Source organism: Anopheles ziemanni, chromosome 2 (assembly GCF_943734765.1).
Source record: "Anopheles ziemanni chromosome 2, idAnoZiCoDA_A2_x.2, whole genome shotgun sequence".
NCBI lineage: Eukaryota > Metazoa > Arthropoda > Insecta > Diptera > Culicidae > Anopheles > Anopheles ziemanni.
In genome coordinates, this window is record NC_080705.1 from 22,120,001 (window position 1) to 22,146,423 (window position 26,423).

The 26,423-nt window shown below is 49.0% G+C and overlaps 1 protein-coding gene across 2 annotated transcripts in view; it reads right to left on the reverse strand.

The window, feature by feature from the left end:
- LOC131293822 (serine/threonine-protein phosphatase 6 regulatory ankyrin repeat subunit B) overlaps positions 1-25,826 on the reverse strand; it is a 34,504-nt gene extending 8,678 nt beyond the window's left edge. Inside the window, exons 1-10 of one of the 2 annotated variants that reach the window (XM_058321977.1) lie at positions 25,790-25,826; positions 25,341-25,735; positions 20,490-20,591; positions 16,336-16,437; positions 11,596-11,712; positions 6,280-6,372; positions 1,928-2,141; positions 1,566-1,861; positions 1,198-1,500; positions 1-1,132 (exon numbers count right to left, since the gene is read on the reverse strand). The exon at positions 1-1,132 is cut by the window's left edge and continues 296 nt beyond it. In XM_058321977.1, the coding sequence (XP_058177960.1) occupies positions 1-1,132; positions 1,198-1,500; positions 1,566-1,861; positions 1,928-2,141; positions 6,280-6,372; positions 11,596-11,712; positions 16,336-16,437; positions 20,490-20,591; positions 25,341-25,735; positions 25,790-25,826 (2,791 nt within the window). Of the gene's footprint in view, positions 1,133-1,197; positions 1,501-1,565; positions 1,862-1,927; positions 2,142-6,279; positions 6,373-11,595; positions 11,713-16,335; positions 16,438-20,489; positions 20,592-25,340 lie in introns of both variants that reach the window. The other variant, XM_058321906.1, reaches the window with a different exon arrangement.
- Positions 25,827-26,423: the final 597 nt, after the last annotated feature.

Genomic DNA, 26,423 nt, shown 5'->3' on the forward strand with positions numbered 1-26,423 from the left:
CCTGGCCGTGGCCGTTCTTGGCCGCCAGGTGCACGGCCGTGAAGCCGGACTTGTTCTCGTCGGTACAGGACGCGCCGGCCCGGACGAGCACCTTCACGACGTCGGCGTGCCCGCCCTCGGCCGCCAGCTGCAGCGGCGTCGAGTCCGTCAGCTTGTTGCGCGTCGAGATCACGCCGTTCCGGTCGAACTTCATCAGCTCCTCGATCACCTTGACGGAGCCCTGCATCGCGGCGATGTGCGCGCAGGTGTTGCCGTCCTTGCTCGTCGCCATCACCAGGTTCGGGTGCTGCTGGAGCATCAGTTTGGCCACTTCGGAGTAGTTGTTCTGGGCGGCTACGTGGATCGGCTTCTGGCCGACGTCGTCCGTCGCGTCGATGTTGGCACCTAGTTCCAGTAGCAGCTTGCACACGTTCATCTGTCCACTGGCCGCCGCGAGATGGAGCGGCGTCTGCTTCCGCAGCGTGAGGATGTCCACCACCGCGTTGTGGTCGCGGATCAGGAACTTCACCAGCTCCGAGTACCCGTTCATTGCTGCGAGATGTAGCGCCGTTCGCCCGACTCGCGACTTCGAGTTGATGAACGCCTTGTTGGTGATGAGTGCATCGCACACCTGCAGGAAACCGTGCTCGGCGGCCAGATGGAGCGCCGACCGTCCCTCGTTGTCGAACACGTCCACCCTGGCGTGGTTCGCTAGCAGATTGTTCACCAGATCCATGTGGCCCCGGTTGCACGCGATCAGCAGCGGCGTCCAGCCGACCGACGATTGCCGGTTCATCGCCTTCTGGATGTCGGTCGCACTCATGTGGCTGATCATTTCCGTCAGTACGTCGTTGTTGCCGGCCACCGCCACCGCGTGGAAACACGTTTCCTGCGTGGACTTCGTACTCAGCGCCACGTCCGCACCGTTCTCCAGCAGCATCCGCACGATGTCCCGATCGCCGTTCGCTTTCTTCACCTCCTCCTTCACCACCTGACAGGCGTAATGTAGTGCCGTCGCACCGTCTTCGTTCGTAAAATTCAGATAGTTCCGTAACACCTCCTTGCCGTGCTTCATCATCACGAAGTCGATCAGATGCTGCACGATCTGCGGATGGCAGTTTCGTGCCCCTAAATGGAGTGGCGTTTCACCGACCTGCGGGTAAGAGAAACAAACAATTAGCAGGTCTCAATTAACCAACCTCCGCGGCCACAACTCACATTCGACTTGATCAGTGGATCTCCGTTGTCTTCAAGCAGCAGGTCGAGCGTCTGGACGTTCCCATTCTTAGCCGCAACGTGGACCGGTGTTTGGCCATCGTCTGTCGTCTTGTTGGCACCTGCGCCAGACTTTAGCAACATCAACGCACACCGATCCCCGTCCCTGACGCGGGCTGCTATGTGAAGTGGCGTCTCCCGTAGCTTTCCTCCGCGAACATGCACCTCGGCACCGAAGCCGAGCAGCGTCTCTACCACGGCCGGTTTGGCCGATTGAACAGCAATGTGTAAGGCAGTGTAGTGATCCTGGGAAGATGGCGAGTGGTTAGAGCGATCCCCACCATTCGAAACCGTTCGCTACCGTTACTCACATTCGTTGGGACGTCCACCTTCTCACCCTTGTTCAGCAGCGTACTGATGATGCCCACGTGACCGTACTTGGCCGCCGTGTGGATGCTCCGGGCACCTCCCTTGTTTGGCATATGAAGATAGACACCCTTGCGAAACAACGTCGTTGCACACTCGGCATGACCGTTCAGTGAGGCGATATGCATCAGTGTACTACCATCCTTGGTTCGTTCGTAGATACTGGCGCGATACTTGTCCGCCAGAATTTCAATGATTGACGCATGTCCATTTTCAGCTGCCAGATGCATCGGTGTACGATCTGCCAAGAGGGACGCCAGGCATGAGGGGGGGGTCATTTGGGGAATCAAGAGCAACCGCCACTTACCCTGAAAATCGGTAATGCCAGCCGAGGCGCGCACGGTATAGAAGTACTTGACCATCGCCTCGTCGCCCTCGGCCGCCGCGATGTGCAGTGACGTTTGACCCTCGCCATTCTGCACGTCCACGTTGGCACCGTAGTCGATGAGTATCCGGGCCATCTCGACGTCCTTCCGCCTAGCGGCCAAATGTAGCGCCGTGTCGCCATTGGTGGTTGTGGCCTAGAGGAAAACGGATTTTGGGGGGGAGGAGAGAGACAAGTCCCAAGCAAGGGAGGGAAAGAAAACGAACGAACAGATTAATGGCACGAAGTGGGCAGGTGGATCAAACAGGACAATAACACACTCGATGGAAACACTACGGAAGGGAGGGCAATCACTAGAGCACATTACTTCATCCACATCCAGTATGAAACCCCAGCGTCGACGCATACTCCCCATGCACAGTGGGAGCTGGGGTGGACGATGATGATCGCGAGGTTGAGATGAACAGGATGCTCTCGATTGATGATTGATGTAAAACTTTCGTTTTGCCGAATAATCTCTTTTCAGTGGATCGAATTTTCCTCCAAGTGCAACACTATTCAGCAGAATTATGCAACATCTGGTACATCGTTCGTGTGTAGGACGACCGCACTGTACGGCTCTAACCGTGCCGGACTTTCCGTACCGGACGCACCACCGGCTCGCACGACGAGTGCATGTTTGCAACTGCTGCAAACGCCAAGCATCAGTGTCCACCGTTGGGGACTCCATCGGGACTCCACAATTGTCGTCATCGTTCTTCGTGCGTTCCGGGTCTCCGTCGTCGTAGCGCTTAACTACTTACCCACTATGCTTTGCTTTTTCATTAGCTCTCTTGCGACCTCCCCAAAAACCCGCGGGCCGGTCCAAAGTCGGTGAATATGTTTATGCAGCTGAACGATTGTTTATATTTAAAGACCACTTGCCCCTTGATAGGGGCAGGAGTTGGAGCTTGTTTGTATAGGATCCAGAGCCAATCCCCCAGACTCGAGCTCGTGCCTCATACGACGGACGACGGCTCAAAGGCTCCGTTTTGTGTTTTTTGTGCTTCTGTGCAGAGTCGACTGTCCACCGAGGTGGTATATGTCTTTTATCACCGCCAGAGACCGGTGTAGGCTTTTCCGCTTTCCATTCGGTCATCCGTCTTTCTCGGCAGTTTCGCGCAGAGACGTGAACGTGGCTCTTTTCCCTTTGTAGCCAAACGAACAGCCGTCGGATCCATTCGATGCAATTTCGTTTCTTGTTGAATGAATAGCTGGAACCTCGCGGTTTAGTTTAGGAAAGGAATAAAAACCAACCCAGCGGAACACTCGACTTGACTAAGGAATGGCCAACGGAACTTCGTTGACATGTTCTTCTAGTGGTCTGTGGTTTTTGCATCTACTTCCGGCGCTTTCGATTCGTGCCGTTCGTTGGTGGGAGCTTTTTTCCTTTCTTCGAAGAGGTCTGGTTCTCATAGGGCTTCTTCGTAAAAACCAACCATAAGTAATTGACTCTCTTATCCGTTGATTAGACTTTAGTTTTCATAACTGCTCGTTACGGATCGTTTGCTGGTTGGTTTTTCCAGAGGTTGCCTTTCCATTGCCCAAAGATGACGGATGGAAACCGCCTTGAGTGGGCTCGTCCTAAGCAACACCTGCGATTCAAGGCAGACCACGACGGCTTCGAGCTGCACGACACACGTCACGGCAATGGGGGCCCTCGCTCAGGGCCTACCGCTATCAGCTGACAGGGTACTGATTTATAAGGTGAAGGTTTCGGAGACCCTCCCTCCGCAAACCTTCTTTTGCTGGCCGTCCCGACCCTCAAGGTGGTGTCTTTTATCGTATGCCATTTCGATCTCTTTTTCTCCCGGTACTGCTCTGCCACGTCGTTTCCTGCGACTTATGTCACACGCTCTTCCTAGTGTGCCATAGTGCAGTAGGGGTTGGGGGACAACACCATCAAGGATGCGACTCCACAAAGCCACCTTCGGGGGTCTGCTGAAAATGTGCCAAGCAGCAGGGTGCAACAATGGTGCGCTTGAACAGCGTGAAACATGCGGAAGGCAGGGAATTAAGCAGTTGAAGTTCAAGTTGCATCTACGGAGGAAGTGGCGGAAGTTCAAGCGAATGCTTTGCATAAAAAAACGGAACAAAAACACGGGCTGTACGTGCGGGGGAAAGTGTCACAAAGGAGGACAAATTAACACACGAGGAAACACACACACACACTGTACTTTCGCGAAGGTCGACCAATAGCGTAAAAGAAACACTAGAAATTCTCCTAATTAACCCTAGAAGCATGTCATGTTTGCCTTTCCTATCAAATGTTGTAAAATTCAAAGACCATCACTGACGGCTGCCTTAAATGACAAACCGCTTTCATCGAACTCCTTGGGTTGAACCCCAAAACACCAGTTCATTGAACCCCTAATGAATTTAATATTATTAAAATGATCAATGTGCTACCGTTGGCGGTTTTCGAAAACAAACTTCTCGGGCCCTTCTGTTTCCTGCTGGCCCAGCACGATCGATCCACACTTCAGTCTGGGTTTTGTGTGGCGACAGCCTGCTCCATTTCCGTTCCGGCAAGAAAGTTGACTTTCCTTTGATGTTTGGCAACTCATTAACAGCACCACCTCGCCGTCCCGGAAGTGATGTTTATAATTGTCAGTCTAAAATGGTTTCCCCGGCCCAGCGGAACGGTGTTCGGTGCACATCAAATGGCAGCTCAGCATAGGCAACTCAACTAATCACAAGTCCCTGAACGTGAAGGAATCCGGAGCCATTGAGATGTTTTTACTGGGTGGAACGGGGTGCGGGTGGAATGTACCCGTTGAGCTGATGTTCCGAAATTGGCGCGGAGTTTAAAAATCGCAAACAGTATGTTCCGCGTGGAACGGGTTCCGGTTTTCCCCCGGGGGTGCCCTTCGTCATCGGTAGCTACGCGAATTTCCCCTTGCGAGGGTATGTTTTGTGCCGTCCTCTTCCTGCATAAGGGAGGCTTTCAAACCCAAGGGGAGACTTCTTGGAGGGGCGATCGTCAGGGGGGTTGAAAACAAACACTAGCTCGCCCTGGGTCCCTGCTCGGTGGAGCCGAAGACAGAGTCCCCCGCGCCCCGTCACCGTGGGGACGATTGAACAACAATTCTTTCGTTGCTTCGCGCTGTTTCATTTTTTTGTTTCGTCGGCGGTTCGCGAATTCACCTCACGGACGCGGGACTAGCGCGGTGGAGGCGCGTGGTGGAAGCACTAAAAATCAATCATTCCAGGGCCAAACACCAAATCTTGCCGCGATTGGTTTCGGTTCCGCACACACTACGGGTTTGGAACCGCTGGGTTTGGGAAAACCCCCGTTGAAAACGAATGGCTTTTGTCACGGACACTACACCCGCGACCACCGTTTTAGTATTACTATTATTTGCAACCGAATTTCCACCCGGGGCAACACCGTCACCACCGTCACTCCGACAGACCGCACCACACTCCACACTTCGCACCACTTCGTCGGGCCGGAGTTCCCCGCAAAAGTGGGTCAGTTAACGCCCGGACTTCGGGTGAGTTCACCCAGTATGATGCATTCGATGCCATCACACCACATCGTTCGGAACTTAATCACATACACACAACTTTACCCCACCGTTACAGACGTTCCAGTGGAGTTGGAGGACGTTTATTACACACTTGCATAGGAGTTCCTGTCACTGACACCGGAGAGGTTTGCAACCCTTTGTCGAGTGGTCGACGCATTGATTGACGGCTTTGTACACAAAAACTCAGGATTTCTGCGAGCTCTCCCTGCTCGCCGTGGCACAAACGATGCACAAACGTTACGTAACCGTGCTGAATGCAGTTAGAGTACAATGCTCAGTTTTCCGTTTTGCTCCTTTCCGTTGGTTTGTTGTAATTTTTTCGCCAATTTCCTTACGTTCACTAGCGTTTCCAATTGGGACGATGATAATTTGCGTATGGAAGCGGAATGGATAAAAGATGAGGAATGTGCACAGAACGCCTCGTACAGATATTCGTGATACACACAGATACACAGACACACACAAACACACGGTACAACTGCTTGCTTTTAGAATGAGATTCTGAGATACTTGGGATGAAAGCAGATACTATAGCGTATAAGAGACTCGCACGCACAAGCCTTGAATGCACACACACTCGATTCACAAGCCTTTAATGGACACAAACGCACACACACTCAATCATAAATGGAACACTACAACCATATCTGCAACCCTTTTTGGGGAAAACGGCCACAGAACTCCACAGACTCCGGGGCATCTACGCATGGGATGGAGCGCAATATCCTGCGCGACTCCGGGCGGTTCCGGCGGGCTACTCACCTTCAGCTGATCCGCCGTCTGGGACGAGAGCAACTCCCTGCACATCGACTGGTTGCCAGCCTCGACGGCGAGCAGCAGCGGGATCTTGCCTTTCTGTAAAAAATTATGCCTTACAATCTCTTTCCACGTGGCGGCCCGCCGACGCTGCTTCCGGCGGTAGCTGAGCGAGATAAAATTGGTAGCGAGCCGGTGCACCCCGATCCCGTCCCGGTGCCGTTCCCGCTCCCGCTCCCGTTCCCGCTCGGCGGGGCGCGCCCGCACCCCCTCGGCCCGGCGGCGGCTCGGTGCGATCGACGACGATCGGCGGCTCGTGGCGGCTCTGGCGGTGCCACTGCTGCCGGCGCTGGTGTTGCTGGTCCGGCGGGCGGCGGGGCCCGCATCCACCGGCCCGACGGTCAGCAGCCGGCGGTCGGAGCCGACGCCGACGACCGGCCCACCACCCTGCGGATTTACCTCGGTTGCGTTGCTGGCGAAGGCGGCGGAGAACGAGCCCGCGGTCAGTTCGGTCGGCGATCTCGTGGGCGTGCGGGGCGAGCTGCCGTCGGCCGACGCCCGGTCCACCTCCGCCTGGACGGCCGCCTTGATCGGGTTGAACTTGGCGTACTTCGACTGTACGTTCTGGAAGCGCTTGCCGAAGTTGGACATGGTCCTACCGTGCCAACTGTCATATTTGAACTACTGAGGCGCGCAATTTCGTACCGATTTGCCTTGGCTTCGGGCGCTCGGGCACGGCCTCCGGGCCCTTCCCCACCGGTTGCCTCTTAACTCTACCTCCGGGAACGTCACAATAAAAGTCCTTCGAAACGCGAATTTCGAACGGTACCACCCGTTGTCCTATCCTCTTTCGCCGATAGGCGAAGGAATCGGTGCGAGCTTCGTCTTCGTCGAATCGCAATCCGACTGCCAAAAGGCTGCACGACCGCCCGCACGCCCGTGTGTTGGTTCGCGGGGCTACGGTGTGATAGTGTGCTCGGTTTGGAGCATCTCTACAACGACAACAACTGCCACCAACACCACCACCAACAACAATAGCAACAACCACCCAAGGGTACCTTCGAACGATAATGATATTCCGCGTCCGATGGGCGCACCATGTTGATAGCACCGTGCACCGTTATTATAACGCTATTTAATTTTACCCCCCACCCTCGGACCAACTCCAGACAAGGCAAATAATCAAGTTCTGCCAGCGAAACCCCAGCACCCCTCGGCGCCCAGACGGACACCCACACAGTCCATCGCCTAAAGCAGGTGTTAAGCGTTTTGCATTTCAAACGGCGGCAATTTAGCACGAGTCCGCAAGATAGTTTGAGACTCGAACACCAGCAACACTAATGTGCTCGAACGTGCCCCCGGGCATGAAGGCCTCGGGTAGAGAAAGGACCCGCGCATAAACTTCAAGTGATAAACCCAACGCGGGCTATCTACGAAACCCTCTCTTTCTCACTAGCAACTCCTTACGGCTGGAGCTCCGGAAGGCTCTTCCAAGAGCCTAGCCCTGATCGAACTTTTGCCACGCAAGAGACCCACACCGTATAAATATCTGCACCTCGCCGAACGGTGGGAAGGTATAAAAATACAAATTTTGGCACAATTCCCTCACGAGCCAAGAGGAAAGAGTCGACGGGGAAGGTCTTTCAGGGGCCGCTAGGAATCGTTGGAAGCCAACTCCACCGTGGGACAGACTTGCGGCAGTTGGAGAGTGTCTTTTGGCAGCTCGGAACACTCTCTCACACAAGCACACGAAATGGAAGGTTCATTGAAAAAATCAAAATAACAGTACAGGAACCCCAACCAAGCACCATAAACACAAGCCCTGGTCGAGATTATAGTTCGGCTTCACCGACAACGTGCACGTTCGGCAAAGTTTCGCGTCTTTTCGCACCGGAAAAAGAAAAGTTCCAGTCCGGAGAAGGAACAGAAGTTCGAAGGCGGAAGGCGGCTCATCGGCTATCAGCTGAATTGTTTATGGCCGACAATCGAGTCCTCTCGGGGGAAGGTTCGGGCTGGAATACCCTCTCCCAAAACGGTGGATGGATATGTATATGAAGCAACCCACGCAAACGCCTCCGGTCTGAGGTTTTTGGCGAATTGATGCCAAACCTTCACGCAATGCCTTGCACACGAGCTAGCTCTAGTCCTGACTGGACCAACCATAGACACCGCACAGAGCACGCCAACGCCACCACCATCAGATGGAAGGTGCGAGGATATTCACCGAATCGAACCGCAACCGGGTCAAGCGAAGACTGCACGCATATGGAGCTGATAGCACGTCTGGGCTTAGGAAGACCACACACCCACCCACACACACACATACACACTCCCTAGTACCTGGTCCCGGTGGAGGAGCTCAGCCTTGGGGCTGGCTCGGTAGGAAGATCGCAATGGACGCGGTCTCATCGCGCGGTTTACCACACACTCGCGCGCTCCAGGACTGTCACCTTACTACTGGTGGTGGTGATCAAACTGTCACGCGGGCCATGTGGCGGATAAAGTAGTAACAAGTACCACAAGTACCCCGTCCACCTTTCCGCCATCCCGCTTCCCCGACTTGCAGGTCCTTCTTTGTTTCTCCGCTTCAGAAATCATCATATGGTAACACGTTCCGAGTTCTTCAGCTGTCTCACTCTCTGAGCCCAGTGGCTCCACTTAGACTTAGGCTTCTTTTATTGACTTGGAACTTGTGGAAGGAGCGAAAAACAAAAATTCCCGTGAATTTATAGTGCACCCCTCGGCAAATGCATTCTTTCCAAACAGTTTCCCAAGCTCGGGAGTGGGAGTGCAATAAAATTATAAATTGCATTTCTTACGAAGCAAATCCTTCCGACTCCAACTGGAAGCATTCGTGTGAACCGCCTTCGCAAATCGCAAACTTTCCCGCAACACGAAGGAGCCGCCAGAAGCGCCATCGGATGTGCAACAGGCACGCTCGAACACTTCCGGTTGCATGCTGCAGCCGAGTCCAGCTCTTAATTACAACATCGAGCGACTGACCTCCTACTGGCCCGAACAAAAAAAAAAAAAAACGAAACAGGCACAAGGCAGGCAGGAAAACGTGGGCCGGTCCCGAACGCCAACGAAAACCCCTCTCCCGATAAGTTATGACCAACCTGTAGGTGAGGGATTCCTGCCCTTCGTCAGGTGGAAAATAAAAAAGCACGTCTTACTCGAGGTGAAAATAAAGAACCCAAAACGCGACCATGTGCGAGCCTTCTTTCGACGCCCGTTCGCAAGCGGTGGGAGGGGTGGTCCCATGCGCGGTGGACTTCTTTTCCACCTTCCGAAACGTTTCTCCCGTGATTTTTCGCTCGAGGCTTGACGCTTACGGTCGCTTCGAGGAGTCGTGGCCCATACGTGGTGAATGTCATAAATTGTTTTTCTTACTATTTATTGCTATTGATCCAACCGAAAGGTAATCGCATTGGGTTTTGTTTTTTTTCCTCGCATATTTTGGTATCGCTTGGTCCAGGGAAGTCCCGATTCGGGAGCCATTTGCATTGTGAGGAAGGTGAAAAACATTTTGAAGCTAGAGAAAATAATTCTAGAGACGAACAAGTTACAAGCAACCAAAAATTGATTATTTTCTAGAAGGAATCAACGAACATATTTATCATAGAACAGTGAATTTTTTTCCAATTCTGACATGTTTTGACTCATATTTCAAGAGAATCCTACAAAATGACTTAATTAGTTTACATCACCCTACTCAAACATTTAAAAACGCTTCCCAAGTACAACAAATATTTCAAATTATTCCAAAATCACCAATAAACAAGGTTGATCTACGAGCCTTGCGACCTTCCTTGAAACACAACAGCTCCACGAAGCTTCATTCAGCTCCCAGACCTTGATGGATAGCGGGTTTTTTTAGTTCGGGTGTTGGTATCGATTTTTCTCCGGTTTATCATCAATCAATTGGCAATGCAATGGCGATTAATTTTGCCAACTGAAACTCGCGAAAACGCGACGAAAAGCTACCTCACCGACCTGTGCAGCCGTTCACCAAGCCAAGCTCATTAAACGCGAACCGTCTGCCATGGCCCGACGAAAAATCGCATTCCGAAGGACAATCGTCACGGCTGGATGGGGGTAAAAATACTCCTGAATCGGACATCCAGCGCACGAGCGTTTCGAAAGGAGATAGAAAATGAACATCGATACGGCAAACGGAAGAGGATGAAATAGGCAACGTGTCGAATCGGGCGATATTGATCGGTTTGGACCTTTTTGGACGGGGTTTCGTGTTTATGCCCATCGGGTTCGGGTTTCGCTCGGTTGGAACTTAGTGAACTGTACTTACACACAAACACACAAACAGATTCCAATAGACGTATTGGTAAGGCATTTCCGAGGCACAGACACTTCACAATACGACTGTGAAGCGCACGGTGTCCTTCCGCTATCTGTTTCCTGTCTGCCAACCTGAGTGTCTATGTAACGCGGGAACCAATGGCATAGGAGCAGGAAGGGCAGTCATTACACGATTTATGACGCACGAGCACAAGTGGACTTGGGTGACTAATTTGGGTTCGACATTTTACATTACGTTACAAGTAACTTCAATGACACCAACAGCTAAAAACCTGTTGCTAAAAAAAATATTAATAATTAAATTAATTAATTAAGTGTTGATAATAATTTCTGTATCAAACTTTTCAGTTACGTGATGAAATAAAATCTAATTTTTAAATAAAAAATCGTTAATTTTTGGACTCAGTTAGTCAGGAAAATATGTTTTGCAATGAACCTGCAAGCGATAAATAAATCATAAGTGGGCTAAAACTTATTCGCCGCCACTAGAAATCAAATAACAAATTGTCAATAAACAGCTTGTAACATCCTTCCGTTCTCTGTTTATTCGATACAATGCATCCGATACCGAACAAGTTTTCAAACCGAGGGAGAGGAATTACCCTTTATGGTTCAACGTTTTGGCAAGCGGAAAATCAGGTCAAAAGACCTCAACCATTTCGCCTAATCCCCACATCGGGCGAAAGGCGCGTGGGGGCGAGGTTGGGGTTACAAAAATTGAATTTCTCCCTTTTGACTCGGTAGGTGAAAGAAACACCTGTCAATCGTGGCCCAATTCCCCCCAGAGGACTTACATTGTACGGTTCGGCGTTACTTGCAGGTGAAGGACTCGCTGCTTGTTACCGACTGGCTCCACAACGGTGGACGTGAAAATGTTCCTCCGCAGAGGAAACCTCGGAGGGCCGGTGCAAATAAACCCCGCCCCCGTCTCGCTACCAATTCGTCGCTCGGAGGCTCCAGGAACAAGGTGGGCTGCAACTAATCCGAAACTCGCATACTTACTCCATCAGTCTTTGTTCGGATGTCCTTACCGGCTGCAGTGAGCAGCGCGCGTAGAATCGCCGTTGCCGTCCCGGTCTGCCTGCTCGCTACCAGATGTACGGCCGTTTGTTGACGTGACTGCGCGAACGAAAGGGGGGAGGAAAGGAGAAAGTAACGGCAATTATTACCACCACGGTCATAAACGGTTCGCTTCGGCCATAAAAGAGGGCTGGCCGAAGCGTAGGAGTAACCGGAGCCAAAACTAATCGCGGACGATCCATCAGTAATGTGATCCTTCGGTGACGGCAGCTCAATGGACGGCACTGTGGAGTTGGAGGGGGGAGAGAGGTGTTCCCCTTCCCCAGCCTTCACACAGAATACTTACCCCCGCCTGCTCCTGGGGCTGCAGCTGGCCCACGAAATTTTCATCCTCGAGCAGAAGCTTTTGGAAGAATTTGAAGAACGCCTCCTCCTTGGCTTGCGCCTCCTCCTCGTAGGCATTTAAAATAAGTCTCTGCAAGGATACGTGAGTGATTGCTTACGGTTTTTGTGTGTGTGTGTGTGTGTATCGGCATTAGACATGGCTAACGGGTGCCATTGTTTCTCCTTTCGAATGAATGAATGGATTCGTGTGTTACGTCAATCATTGCGACTCGTTAATATCCGATTGTTTCGAAAAAGAAAATAAAGCATCTCGCCCGAAGAAACCCTTTTGCTTAATTTCCTTGCCAGTCAATTGAGTTGCCATCCAAGAACCATTCAAGAATCATTCCGAACTCAAGGGAAAATTTGCTTCAAGACAAAGCGCGACAACACCTACGGCTACATCCTCCAGGCTGGGCTCGGCACGCTCACTGGTGTCCATCACTTTCTGCACCATCGACTTCATCTTCGGCTTGCCCTTGGGCTTCTCCATGTTCTCGCTCGTAGCCGCTCGACGCACCAGCACCGTCAGACAGAAGACGCATTCAAACTGCACAACCGTCGGATCGTCGTCGCCGTCGTCGCGACTCGAAGCGTCCTGAGACATTGCCGCCCTCAGACTGACACGGGGCGGACGGTTCACCCTAAGATGGGCTTTCGGTGTAAACCCGGGAAGCACTGTACGCGCAGCCGTTTCATTATTAGTGGCCAAAAGTTACCGCTCGCGTTGGGAAAACCCTCGGGCGGCCCAAAAGCACAGTTAACAATCGTGTCGTCGGTGAAATCAATGGCTTCGCGGTAGTTTTGTATTTACTTCCCCTCCCAAAAGGCCGTGGGGCACAAACTTTCGAGCCGTCGATGCCTTTCGATTATCCATTTCCCGCATCGATGGAGGCACCCGGTTGTTCTTATATATGTTTATTTATTTGGTTTGGTTTCGAGCTAAAGAAACCCGCACGATGGGGTTCTTTTGTTTCTACTTCTGTAAGTAGGCCAGGTTGGTCGCGAAGCAATCGTAAATTGCGAACCACCGTGGCTTATTTATGTCACTTCCGCCTTCGATTGACTTTTATTGGCCCCGTGCCGTTTTTTGCGTAGTTTGTCTGGGCGTAAAACTCCTCCAAAGTAGACGAATCACCGAAACCGAAAATAATCTACCACATCACTAGGGAGAGGAACCACACAACTGGGCTTCTTCAGAGACAGTGACGCGTTGGCCAAGCCGTGCGGACCCAGACTACTTACCCACGTATCCGAGTGGTTCAGATCGAGTAGCTTCGCGATCAGCTCCATGCGAACTGAGCGTCGCGTCGGAAAGTTGGCTCCAGTAATGGCACCAATGATTGCCGCTGGTGAGTTGAAAAGTTGAAAACTCGGTCTACCGAGGCACCGAAAAAACCGCCCCCCAAGTCCCCCAAAGTCTGTAAATTGGACGGGACCTGCGTTGCCTGGGTTCATAAAATTACCGAACCACTTCCGCCAGCCAAACACCCACTCGGAGGTTCTCATGCAGTGGAACCATTTTTCGTTCCCATCCGAAAGGCGAAAGGTGAATGATTTTCCTCACTTTTCCACACTCGATCGAGGCGTCAATTAGGAAATCGGGGGTGGGAAAGGATCTGGGGAGTTGGTGCAATTGGTTCGCGTATAGCAGAGCCTTCACTCAAATTCGGTACTAAATGCACCTCCACCCTTCCGCCTGAGTGAAAGCCCCGGGAAAGCGTACGTAGTCACTGACTTTTGTTTCGACTACACTAAAACACGGGCCCGAAAAAGTTTCCCCACCAACTTTTCCATACCCAGAAAGGGCATGGAAAGGTGCGTGCGAACGGAGGTGGAAAAAGCAAACTGACTCGCAGGCGAAACTGACATGGAACATATTTGCTGTAAGGCGCAGGGCGTGCGGGAAGGTTTGACCCAGATCCGGCTCCGGGAGAGGTTAGGAACCTCCGACACGTATGAGCATGTAGTTAGGGTTTTGTATTTGAAATTGTGAGCGAAAATCAATTTAATCACAACTTTGCCATCATTAAAACCGTCAAATTAGCAGGTTTAAAATTAGTTTCAAACATAATCGTTTGTTTAAAAATGTCGAAAAACATGAACAATCCATGTAGTGTGTTTTGATTGCTTGTAGACATGATTCGATCGAACGAAATGCATAATAAACTTGTAGTTACGAGAGTTACTTTATATAATTAAAAAAGAATTGAAATTGAAGTGTAATTTGGAAACAGAAAGACGTGAGGAATTTACATCATAAAAGCACAACAAAACCTGGATTAAATTTGGAATACTCATATAAAAGTTTGTATAAATACTACAAACATAGCTTGATTTGAGTAACAAACTGTCACGAATCGCAAACATCCATTCATTCGTTCAATGTTCCCCCGTTGTTGAAACGTTCCTGCTTAGGTTTACCTTGATCTTCCACCCTTTCGTACCGGACATACCAGCCCGCTGCATTCGGAAGGCTAGATAGTAACACACTGCTTGAACATAGTCTCGTAGCCGCTGAACCGCCTGCCCGAGCTCTTCCGCGCTCCCGGGCTCATACTCATCCGCTAGCACCGTCAAACCACAGCACGGCACGGCGAAGGCATCGACCATAGGCGAAAGGACGGAAGGACCTCGTGCGAGTCGGCTTTTCCTCTCCTTCTTGACTTCGGCAGGACACGTGGCTTTGTTGTTATTTACTTCGGCTCGCGGCTGCCATCTAGAGGCGGCACGACGAACCTTCGCCGGTTGCACGGAAATGCCAGCAGATGGCCTCAGGGAGCGACCGGCTTCGAAAAACACATGCAATTACTGTCCGTTAAGCGAGTGGAACGAGCGATACGAGTTTTCCCTTCTAATAAGTAAACGGTCACGTGCTTACTTTCACTTCCTTTTCCACAACCGGCGACAACGCGACCCGGGCGACTACTGTCTTATCAGTGCTCCGGTGCTCTTCTTCGATCCGTCCGATACCGTGCACCTTACGTAACGAGAGTGCCTGCTGCACTTCGCCAACAAGCACACGAACCCGTCCCTTCTCTTCACCCGTCCGAATGGTCCTACGCCAAGGCCGAAAAACAATGAACCACCTTTCACTGCCGCGCGGCGTCACTTTGAATTAGTTTAACCCGCGCGTCTTCCGAGCCGCCTTCGAACGCCGTTTCGCATACGATAGACAGCGCAGGCCGAACGAAACGTCCACGATGGCAAGCAGTCGAAGTTCAACTAAATTGAAATAAGTCCCATCTTTTTCGAACATTGAAATTGAAAATATTACCCACCCGGGCGCAATGTTTTCTTCGTGCGAAGGGAAGAGAGGGCAATAAAAAGATGTCGGGGGGGAAAAAACTGTACCGAAGACATATAAACAAGTGCAAAAGGGAAGATGCTATCGTCGGGTAGGAAAAAACACATCGACAGAGCGAGGGAGAACGCAAGCCCCGAATGGCAAACAACCACCTTTGCATACCACCAAACATAAACAACGACAAATCAATGCCTGCACGGCGTCGTTGTTTGGCCCCGATTATCAGACGGATGGCGGAAGGACGAGCTGGCTGCGGGCGTATGGTGGAGGAAGCATCAAAAATATGATATTCTTTTTCCTCGTTTACACCCATTTTCCTTACGGAACGAATCCCCCCGAACCGCCAAACAATCCGCTTCGCTCGGTGCAGAGCAGTGCATTTCCATACCCGAATACCCGAACATCCTGCCACGGTTTTTGGTGTTGGTTGCAGTGGAACGGTTTTGCTGCGTGCCTACCAGACTCAAACATGGAAAACGGGCGACAACCAGCAAACATTCGAACGGAATGGAGGGAAGCTCAAATCGAGTATGATGTCTGCTGGTATATTTGAGGTTTCGCCAGCGATGAAAGTTGACTGAGAAGGGCACAACGATGGACGTGAAGACGATTCGAAAATGTCATTTCGTTTTTCTTTCAGCTTGATTTGAAGTTTTCAGTGGATCAATGTTAATTAGCGTTAAAAACTGTTCGTTCTTAAAAAAAAACTATTTTCTTCATGATTTTCCCATTCAATTGAACTGTCTCCAATCGATTTTGTGGATTTTTTTTTTAGTTTCAATTACCGCGTTCATTAATCGTAATTGCTATTAATGGAGACGCCTGGTGTTTTCAGTGGAGGCGCATGGTGTTTTGTAAAACATTCTCTCTGTGAACACGGTGCGTTTTGCTTTAAATGTTGAACATCTCTTTAATATAGAAACAGTGTTTATAATTAACATAAAAGTTTGGCATTATTGATGGATCGTCCGCAGGTTTGGCAAAATATTACGAATTTATATCTGAAACAAAGAACGCTGTCTACTACTTACCCCACCAGTTGAATAAGGATCTACACCCCGTTTTTGTAAAAGTAATTTAACTACGTCTTCTCTAGAGTACATGGAAGCAATATGTATCACATTGTAATTGTCCTGAAATTAGAAAACATATCGATGAATGTTTTAAGTAAATATTTCAAAATACAGCTGAAAAAGTAACATTAACATATAAACATCGTTTCATAAAAAAAAAATAAATTAGCTTTTTATAGGCCAGAAAACACATTCCTTTTATCGTCGTGATCTTTGCAAAATGGAATTTCCTGATTATATATGCTTCTTAAATTTCTATCGAACAACAACAAGAAGCCTTCGAACGGAAGGAAGTTTAAATATTTATAGGGTACGCCTATGGTTTGAAACCTACACGAATATGCTACCGGCCAACAGGAAACATGCATGGCGTGTTCAGTTGAAATGGGAACGCCATATCAATCGGCAGCCATCTTGCGCCACGCCTAACTTTAGAATTATTTTAATTTCAACGAAAGCTTATTCATTCATCGAAAATGTTCCCATACACGCATGCGATTACCGGTAACAAGAACAGCAGGTCACTTTCTAAAATCACCACCGTTTGCGCCAATTTCCGTAATGGTCCACATGGTTGCGGCTAGTTCATCAGAAACCGATACCGTGAGTCATGGTTTTAATTTCAAAATGGAATAAAATTCTTATAATGACCCCAATTCTTCAAACCATTAACCCACAAACCTTCCGAGCGGATATCAACTCTGCACCAGAACGTTTCCTTCCACGTGGAGGCCAGCTACTAATGAGATAAGAACCTCGCTATTTTCCTTCCATCCGGTCGAAGGTGTGCCCGACAAGCACCAGCAAACATGCAAAGTTCAACGTCATCCTGCCCAAATGCCCTTCCATTATGGGCCAGTTAAAAGTTCACTGGTTTGGGGAAGGTTTCAACATTCGACATACACGATCACGGGGTTGTTTTCGTCGCCTTTTCGATTGGAGAAAGAAAAGGAAACGCTTATTGCTTCCTTAAGCACGCGAGAAGATTGCCTTGAACCGTAACGGGTGAAAAGTCAAGATTTGGCATTAGGAAACTATTCCACCAATCGACCGAAATGGACCGAAATTCAATTAAAAACCTAAGAAGTGTGGCATTCGACCAAAAATATCTACAAATTTATCACTGCGGTTGAATATGCAAATCGGCGCTTCGTTCACACGTATTCCATTTTTGGTTTCCTCTCACGATTCCGAGGAAGGTTTACATTTTTGTCCGCAATGTCCAATCTCATGGGGTTATTTATGGCGCAAGTGAACGAAATTTGATAAACCACCGCTTCACGTGATGCGGGCCGTGCTGGTGTTGAACAACAAAAACCGGTAGCGTCGTTCCGTTGTGTTTTGCATTTCCTTCCTTTTTGAAATCCTTGGCAAAAGATAAGGCCAACCGAAAAAGTGAAAGAAAACGAAGTGACTCGAAAACAAGCCAGAATCGCGGCATGTTTTCTCGTGTCGTTTAATACCTCGATCAATCTGGTGCAGGCACGCAAAACCTGTTGCACCCAGAGTCCACCAGCCGAGCGGACAGGACAACGGCGATGACTGCGATGATGATCATGCAAATGTGGCCTCCGGTTGCCACCCAAACTATGCGTTTTCCAAGCTTCAGCAAACCACGCGAACGGTTTCTACAACAACGAACCACAAACTGCCACATAGCTCCTTATATACCTAGCGGTTTGGTTGTGCTAGTAGCTTCCGTCGTGTTCGTGCAGCAACATAAACACTCAAATTCTTCTTCGAACCCGTTTTTCTTTCTCTTTCTATATAAAGTGGTAACTTAGATACGCACTTTCCGTGTAGTTGTATCATGTTTCGGAGGGGAAGTTGTGTTCCAACACTTGCACCGTTAGCTTACGTTGAGTATTTGTTTCTTTGGGTAATAAAGCTTGGCGAAAAGTTTATTGATGACAAATTGGAAAGTTTGTACCCGTTTGAACTTGAGCGAAGTTGCTAGCTTATCTATTGATCTTTGGTGAGCTAGCATGAATAATAAATTATGCTGAACGTGCATTTTCATTATTAAAAATAAAAGAATTTACTGTTGTTTTACAATGAGCAAAATATATGTGATAAGAAAATTTAAAATAATACAAGAAAATTGTGCTAACCTGTTTCATTTCACCATTCAGTTACAAGGCCAATTTTCTACACATAAAACAATTTATTTGCATAGTAACGTGGGTGATCTGACATATCCCTGATTAAAGATGACCTTAATTTCGTTCGCCACCCATCCGTAGCAATAATAAATCACCTTGTGATTTATACGATTCGCCGTTTAGCTAATGAGCGGATCTTTGTGGGTTTGGTCCGGGCGCGGCATTGATGTCTCCCGTAATTTCCCGTTTCCACGAATGGAAAAAGATACCGAACCGAATGATTATCAGGTGCCTGGTGCCAAATCACCGGGCATTAACGCGTGTAGACATCTCCTGGCAAAGGTCAGCATTTTTCACGCGATGAATGATGTCAAGGAAAGAACTCGGGACCGAAGAAAAAAAGCCCGCTGTCACAACATCCTTAATGATAGCCCTCCTAAATCTCCTCCCCCAAAACGCCCGATAACGAAATTGAAATTGATGTCGGTAGCGTCCGGTTCGGCGGGACGTGGATAATTTTCCACTTTGCATTTCACGGGCCCCTTGGGTTGGGCGGGTGCGGCCGATCCCGTGGCGAATCCCGTGGCGTCCTTACGGTGGCATGCGGCGTGGTCAACTTGTTGATTGATTTCACGCTCGCATGCAACCGAAGCCGCTGCATCAGCATGAATCAATAGCGTTAATGTGAAAATTTGCCTGCAAAGTAAAACGACGTTCGAAACGGGGGTACAAACCGAACACGAGGGTTAGCTTTCTTCGCGAAAAGGAAAAATTGAATGTTATTCGTTTGAAAACAAATAAGTAAACAACTTTTCCCCCTTGGGTTGGATACTCATCGCACGCGTGGAAAAGCACGTTTGGCGAGCGGCATTTACAAGTTCTCGCGGAGAAAAAAAAACACAATCTCGCAGCAAGCGGTGTCGGAAAAATCTTGATAAACAACTCACTTGGAAATGAGCAGGAAGTCGCCGGCTGCATGGGGAAAATAAGGACACGCTTCGTGTGTACGTCAAGCGACTTATGTATGAAGGACGAACGACGAATGTCGTCAGTTGCTAACTAACACCCCGAAACGGCGTACGGTAAACGGAGAACTCATTCTACGAATGCCGAACGAGGTCATGGTCTGGTCAGTCAATGGGTCCGATTTCACCCAAAGCTTTCCCCGATGGGAGAAGGAAGCGAGGAACTTTGTCAGTTGTATTATATCTGTGATCCAATAATTTGGTTTAAGATAGAATTAAATCTCTACGGTAAAATTGAAAACTAGATTGTACCCCTTTTCAAACATCACCTTGAAAAGTTGTTCCAAGGAATCAATGAAAAATCAAAAAGAGTTGTTTTTCTCATTTTACCACCAAGTCCAAATCAGAAAATATGAGCCATTGAATGGAAAACACCGCCAGCTCATTAGCATCGTTGTGTTGGACCAAAAAAGTAGGTAAAGTTCACCGGGAAAGTGTTTCAAGTGCTCCCACGATTCGGTCAGGTTCGATCCCTCCTAGCTACCAGCATAAACTCCGCTGGGAAACCCAAATTACCATTCCTTTGCGTTCGGTCGACTCACGGCAAGTGCGGGCGCCGAAGGCGATAAAGATTTATTTAATTACGACTGGACGGTTGAACGGCTTTTGCCGCAAAAGGGAGCCGTGGATTTCCAGGTGAAGTTCAACGGATAAATAAAATAAAGGTAATGCCTGTAGAAAACCCTGCGTTTCAGTGGGAAATTCAGCGAATTGACCTGTGGCAGCAGCGATATCTTAGAGTTAGATTTTATTTTGTTTTTCTTTTCACTCTAAGTAAGTCTTTCGGGCAAAAGAAACCGGAATGTGCGTGACTTATCAAAGTTATTTTCTCGTTCCTCTCTGCGGAATGCACATTTGCTCGAATCGTGAAGGGCACGATGAAGTGTTTTCGTTCAGTTGCGAAATAATTTCCCCGTCGGACTGCGACGGACCGCAAAGGAAGCACATAAAACGAACGGATAAGTGTCGATTACAATATACTTACGTTATTCCTGGCGCCAACGTCCGATCCGAGCTCGATCATCCGGTCCAGGATGGGCGTACGATTATCCTTGACGGCGAGCATCAGCGGTGTCATTCCGGTGGCCTGTTGAGGTGAGCACAAAGAAAAACGGTTAGGTAACGCACGAATAGCAACTGAGCCCACCGGACTCGCAATTATTTGGGAGGGAGTTTAAAATGACCGTTAAAAATGACTTCCTGGTGGTAATATTTCACCCACGACGAAGGTGCCGGCCAGGAAGGAACCGTAGCGACATAAAGACGACAGTGTAAGGAACCCGTCGCCTTGTGTCCCCCTTTTACGCTTGTTGCCATTTTTCGCCTTATCATGTGTCCCAGATCTTCCTTCCTTTGATTGCTTCGGGTATATGTTCGAGAGAGGGCTGCGTGGCTCACAAACCGGGCCAAACGTTTTTGAGACCCACGCGACCCACGTCGTCCCTTGCGTCACTGGCGTGCAATCTGTTATTTCCTCATTTCTTGGGACAGTTTTTCCCTCCTTTCGACTGGCACGAACCGAGAAAGGCCTGCTTAGGACCATCACTCAACGGTCAACGGTCTTCGGTCGAGTGGACATAATTGACCGCGAACGTTACTTTGTTTCAAAGTAGGAAACATCTTTAGCGTCAGAAATGTGTGTTGCACGCGCGAAGACGTGAGAAATGGTGACGTACACGTACTTCTAAACCCGAACGATTTGAAACATCCCTCCATTGGAAGGGGAGGACAGACTTCCCGCTAGCAGCTAAATAAGTGGTTGCGTTCCAGAATATGCTAATTCACGGGGCGCGTTTGCACTTTCCAACTCCACCTGGATGGTTGCAATTTCGGTGTAATTTATGCGTATCGTGTTTCATTTCTCAACGCACACGAGAGAACGACGCAAAGTAAACAAACGAATCACACATGGTTCGGCATAGTTTTCAGCATTGTGGTCGAACGGGCGGAAGTGAAAATTCAACTGCTTCGGCTGCATTCTTCAGAAGAAAAACCAAAGGGGCAAAGGTGTGAGTTGCGTGACAGTTGAATAAATAAATAACGAGAGCATGAGAGCATAACTATTTGACCTAGTTCTGGTTTGGCATTTGTAAATGGTGAATAAAGAAAAGATAGAACAATTTGTTTCTTTTAGCCTCTTATAACATGCACAAAAAGTATTTCAAGTTTGTTATAAATTTAGCTGATTCAGGGTTATTGTATAAGACTGAAATCAAACATGGAACAAATTACATCAAATATCAAACATAAAAACTGCACAGTAGCAGTAATAGTACTAAACATGAAACAAATCATATCAAATATCAGACTTAAAAACTGCACAGACCAATAGTAGTACAGTAGTAGTAGTAGAAGTAGTAGTAGTATTTGTTGTAATAGCAGTAGAATGTTTTGGTTATTCCATACGTAAAATACAAATGTGTACAATTGTTATCATATATTTTGATATCTATTGGTATTTCCCTTTATCAATGATCCTGAATATTATGATAGTTTTTCAATCCTTAACATTATATGTGACCTTAGGATGGATTTAAAACAACTGGGGAAAACTTACTAGAAAAACTCCCCCTCAAATAATGACTGTTCAAAGATTATAGCTCGTTCATGCAAAGAAACTTTTCTAAATTATTTGAATTTATTAGACAAACATGTTCATAACTATACTTCCAATGCAAAAATGATCATTACTTTTCATCACATGCAAAGGGTGAAAAGTAATGCACATTTTATTGAACAGTGTGTGAACTACATAAGGATAATAACTGATTTATAAACTACTTCTTTTGGTTGCTTATGGTATTATGTCTTTTGGTTCATTATTTTCTTGTGTCAAATGTTTGAATAGTACCTGATGATTGTTTTATCGTTTCAAAAATATAACAAACATGTTTGACAAAAACTTATTTATTCATTTAAATTTCTTGCTAATTTAGTAGCTACACTGTATCGATAAATAGGAATAATAGACAGAAATAACTAATCACCATATACAAAACTATGAAGCTTGTTAAAATTACTGTTGCGAAAAAAACAAAAGCTAACCAACGAAACAAAAATAGAAATAGGCACGTTATTAATATGTTCAAGAAATGATTAAATCTGACCGATACGTACGCCGATTCTCATTTGTTATTCCCATGCCATCATTCGCGACACATGAAGCAATACATGCGTGCGAGCTGTCCGGCTGGGGTACATGGAATCCAAAGCGCATGTGACAAGTTGTATCCCCTATCGGAACGCCCAATGCCGGTGACAAGAAAACCGTGACTCGTGGAGATTTCAACGATTCGACACGCTAGAAATCGATTCGCCCCTTCGGTCACCCGCGTCGGTACACTACAAAACATTCCATTAACGAGGCCGATAAAACGGCGCTTTATGCGTGTTTGTTTCCCACGCCTACCTCCCCCCAGCGAGCATCGGATCCGAGCCTAAGTTCACCACTCCAAGGACGTCTCGCTTATCGCACGCACGGACGAATCGCGCTCGGGCGGACGCGAGATTAGCATTTCTATTTTAATCAACCGACGACCGCGAGGGCGTGGGTAAGTTTGAGCGTCCGCGCGGCATGCGAAATAAAAATGTTCGCGCTTGACCTTCATCTTCTCACATCTTTGACCGGACCCGGTGGCTCGGGAGAAACGGCCCGTACCGGCGGAAAATTCCAATCATCCATCTCCATTAACCGACACCGAGCGGTTGCGCCCCACAGCGTGTCGCGGGAGAAAGTGTAAGCGAAAGTTGTAATCATAATTAAAATATAATCAGCAAAAGCTTGCCTTCAACCCGTCAAAAAGCCGCGATCGAGATCTGAACGGGGTTTTCACGGGGGAAAATGACAGCCAGTAAAAACAACCCGTGGCGATAAAATTCCCTCCAAGGCAGCAACGGACCGACCGTGACCAATGGCCGGTCGAAGGAATGAAAACTCCTTCGAGGGCACCCCACATGAAAAGCGCACCAACCTTAGAAGTATCTGCTACCCCTAGGAGTGCTCGGAAAACTCAGCATGAGTTTCTCCACTTCCAATGACGACACTGGTGCATGCGGCTCGGCTGCAGTTGTGCTGCATTTCATTTCATGACCATTGGCCGTGTTTGGGGTGACCTTTTTCTCGCAATAAAAACACGACCCCATCCGATATGGAACGGTCATATTTTCTGCTTCGTTTGAGTGGTGGATAAAATTCCGTTCGGCAAGGAAAAACAGCACGTCACGAGAGTCCTTCGAGGGGGGAAAAAGATTACCCGACCCCCGATGGGACAATATACTAGCGTAGTGGTAGTTTTCCGACTGACTTTTGCTAGGAAAAAGCGGGAGTAGAGTGAATTCTTCAACTTCCAGCTAGAAGTACTACATATTATTCAAGCAAAATGATTTCAATCAATCTTTGTCTGCAAAGAAAAAGTGAACTGAAGTCAAAAGAAGAGTGGAACTGTGTAGAACGGTAGATTGCGGAACGGAAACGCGATACATTTCTTGCACAATTAATGCATCCGCGAAGCCGCGTCGAGGTGAACTGGAACCATGCCATTGCGGTCATGATAAATCGACCCGAGGTCAGCTAAAAAGTGCCTCCGATTTTCTTAAAAAAAACCCCCCAACAGCGGTTATTTTCTTACCAAGAAAGCGGGGCAGTCTTATCACCCGGGGACGATTATAGGCCTCACTTAGGGCACACAAAGGGGGCAACGAATCGAGCCGCACATGCAATGGTCAGATTTCGCCAACATGCGCAAGCTATGACCGTCGTCGTCCGTCATCAGAGCCTGCCAATTAGCTTCGGCCCGCGTCTCGCACGGATCGCTTTATGGGCGAACGAAGGAAAATGATTGCTGCCGATGGAAATAGTCCGGAGCGATTAACGAATTCGTAATTAGCCTGTTCGACGACGACGATGACGACCGGGTTGTGCCTGATGGGCTTCAAAGAGACTGGAGCACTTAATATGATGTGATGGTTTGGCGTTACTAAACTCGTACAGTTTCATTAGCCCAGGTGAACACTACCATGTGCGTGTCAAGCGCGACCACGAGCCGCCCAAAACGCCGTGAAGATTCTCAAAAGCTGGTGCGTGAAAATAACAACATTTGCATGCCGGTCCATAGGCCATAACGCTCCTCGCCATATGGACGTAAACCGTTTATAGCGCTCTGGTGGAACAAAAAGAAAGCGGATCATTTTTCCAGTCCCGTCCAGTGGAGTATACATTTTCCTCCCATCAAGCATAATTCACTCTCTACCTTCGCGGAAACCTTCCAAAGGTTTACCGAACCGAACCGAAACCTGGCCACTGGCCGCTCCTTGGGCGAGGTTCCGGACGGAATAATAGGGTCAGTAGCGAACGCGCGACGTGGGACTGAATTATGTGTCGCCATGTTTGCAAAACCAATAAATTCATTCCAGCCGAGCGTAGGCCTTTTTCTAGACTTGGTTAGCCTTTCATCGGTTCCGCAGGGGAATGGTCCGACTACTTAAGGATCCGGCTGGTGTGGAAGAAAAGGCTCCGGTCGGTGACAATTTAAAAGGGAATTGCGCAATCGGTCGAAAATAGGTTGTGCTTCCCGGACGGAGAGCTGGGAAAACCCGCCCGAGGTTGGGAAATTTGTGTGCGCACAGCGAAAGGTCAACGAACAGGAAATTATTCGCAAGCCACGTTAGTAGGAGACCTGCCGGGTTATATACCGACATTAAATAGGCTTTTTCCTAGTGGTGTGACTTGAGGTCATAAAATTTTGGACAGTTCAAACTGGAATGGGTTGGACTTGGATTAAATTAAAGTTAAGACTGTTTGCTTTTCGAAGCGGTTTAGACATCGACCGTTACTTACCGGATCCAACACCCCGGCGAGCGGGGTCTGGCTCGCGTCGTCCCCGCCGGCGGCAACCGCCTTCTCCAAGCCTTTCAGCACAGCTTCAACGGGAGCCCATTCGCTTTTCAACGCCAGATTAAGAACCTTCTGGGCACCGTCGCGGACCGTCGCGCCGGCACTGCCAGGCTTCGGCTGCGATGGCTGCTCAGTGTCAGCCTTATCCGACTTCTTGTCACCGTTGGCGGAGGAGTCATCCTTGGCCGAGCCGGACTCGCCCTCCGCCTTGCCGCTGGCTCCCGGTGCGTCACTATCGCTGGGCTTTCCCTTCGGCGGCCCCTTGCCGCCCGGGCCCTTGCCGCCCCCGCCGGCCTTCCCCGGACCGCCGGCACCGGGGGCACCGCCAGCCGCACCACCTGCCGTCCCGGCGGCCCCCGTTCCACCGGCGCCAGCTCCCGGGCCGGTTCCACCGCCCGCCGTGGCCGGCGGTTTCTTCGACTTATCCATTGCGTACTTCGACCACTCGCGACCACTCCAGCCCTAGTAGACTGTTAGAACGTGCGTACCTAACCGGACACTCTCATGGCGGCAACGGCTCGCCGAACGAATTGCTTCCACGATTTCTTTACCGCACCACAAACAACACTGCTGAAAATTCCACCAAATCACCAGAGCACACCGATTGGTAAACTTTCACCCAAAGCATCAATCACCGTCGCAAACACTCACGGCACACCACAGCATTCGCCAAATCCATCAGACACGCTCGTAAATTCGGGACTGTCACCCAGAGCAGAGACGTACAGCAGCGCAATCGGAAACGTCACCCAAGGCTTACTTCGTCGACAAATTGTTCCAGTGAGTGAGTGTGCCGCCGCGTTGTGTGGTTTATTGATTCAGCAACCGCAGTGCAACAGATTTGTGGTTAAAGTCCTTGACATGGCTCCGGGTTTAGGTTTTTTTTCGGGCGTACGTACGCCTTCCCCCGGCGAGGGACTGGAATTTCCATCGATTTTCCTTCGCATTGCCCTACTACAGCAACGCGGTGGGTGTTTTTCTTTTGGTCCTTCGTCCGCTTATTTGGTTCACGTCAACGCGGTAACC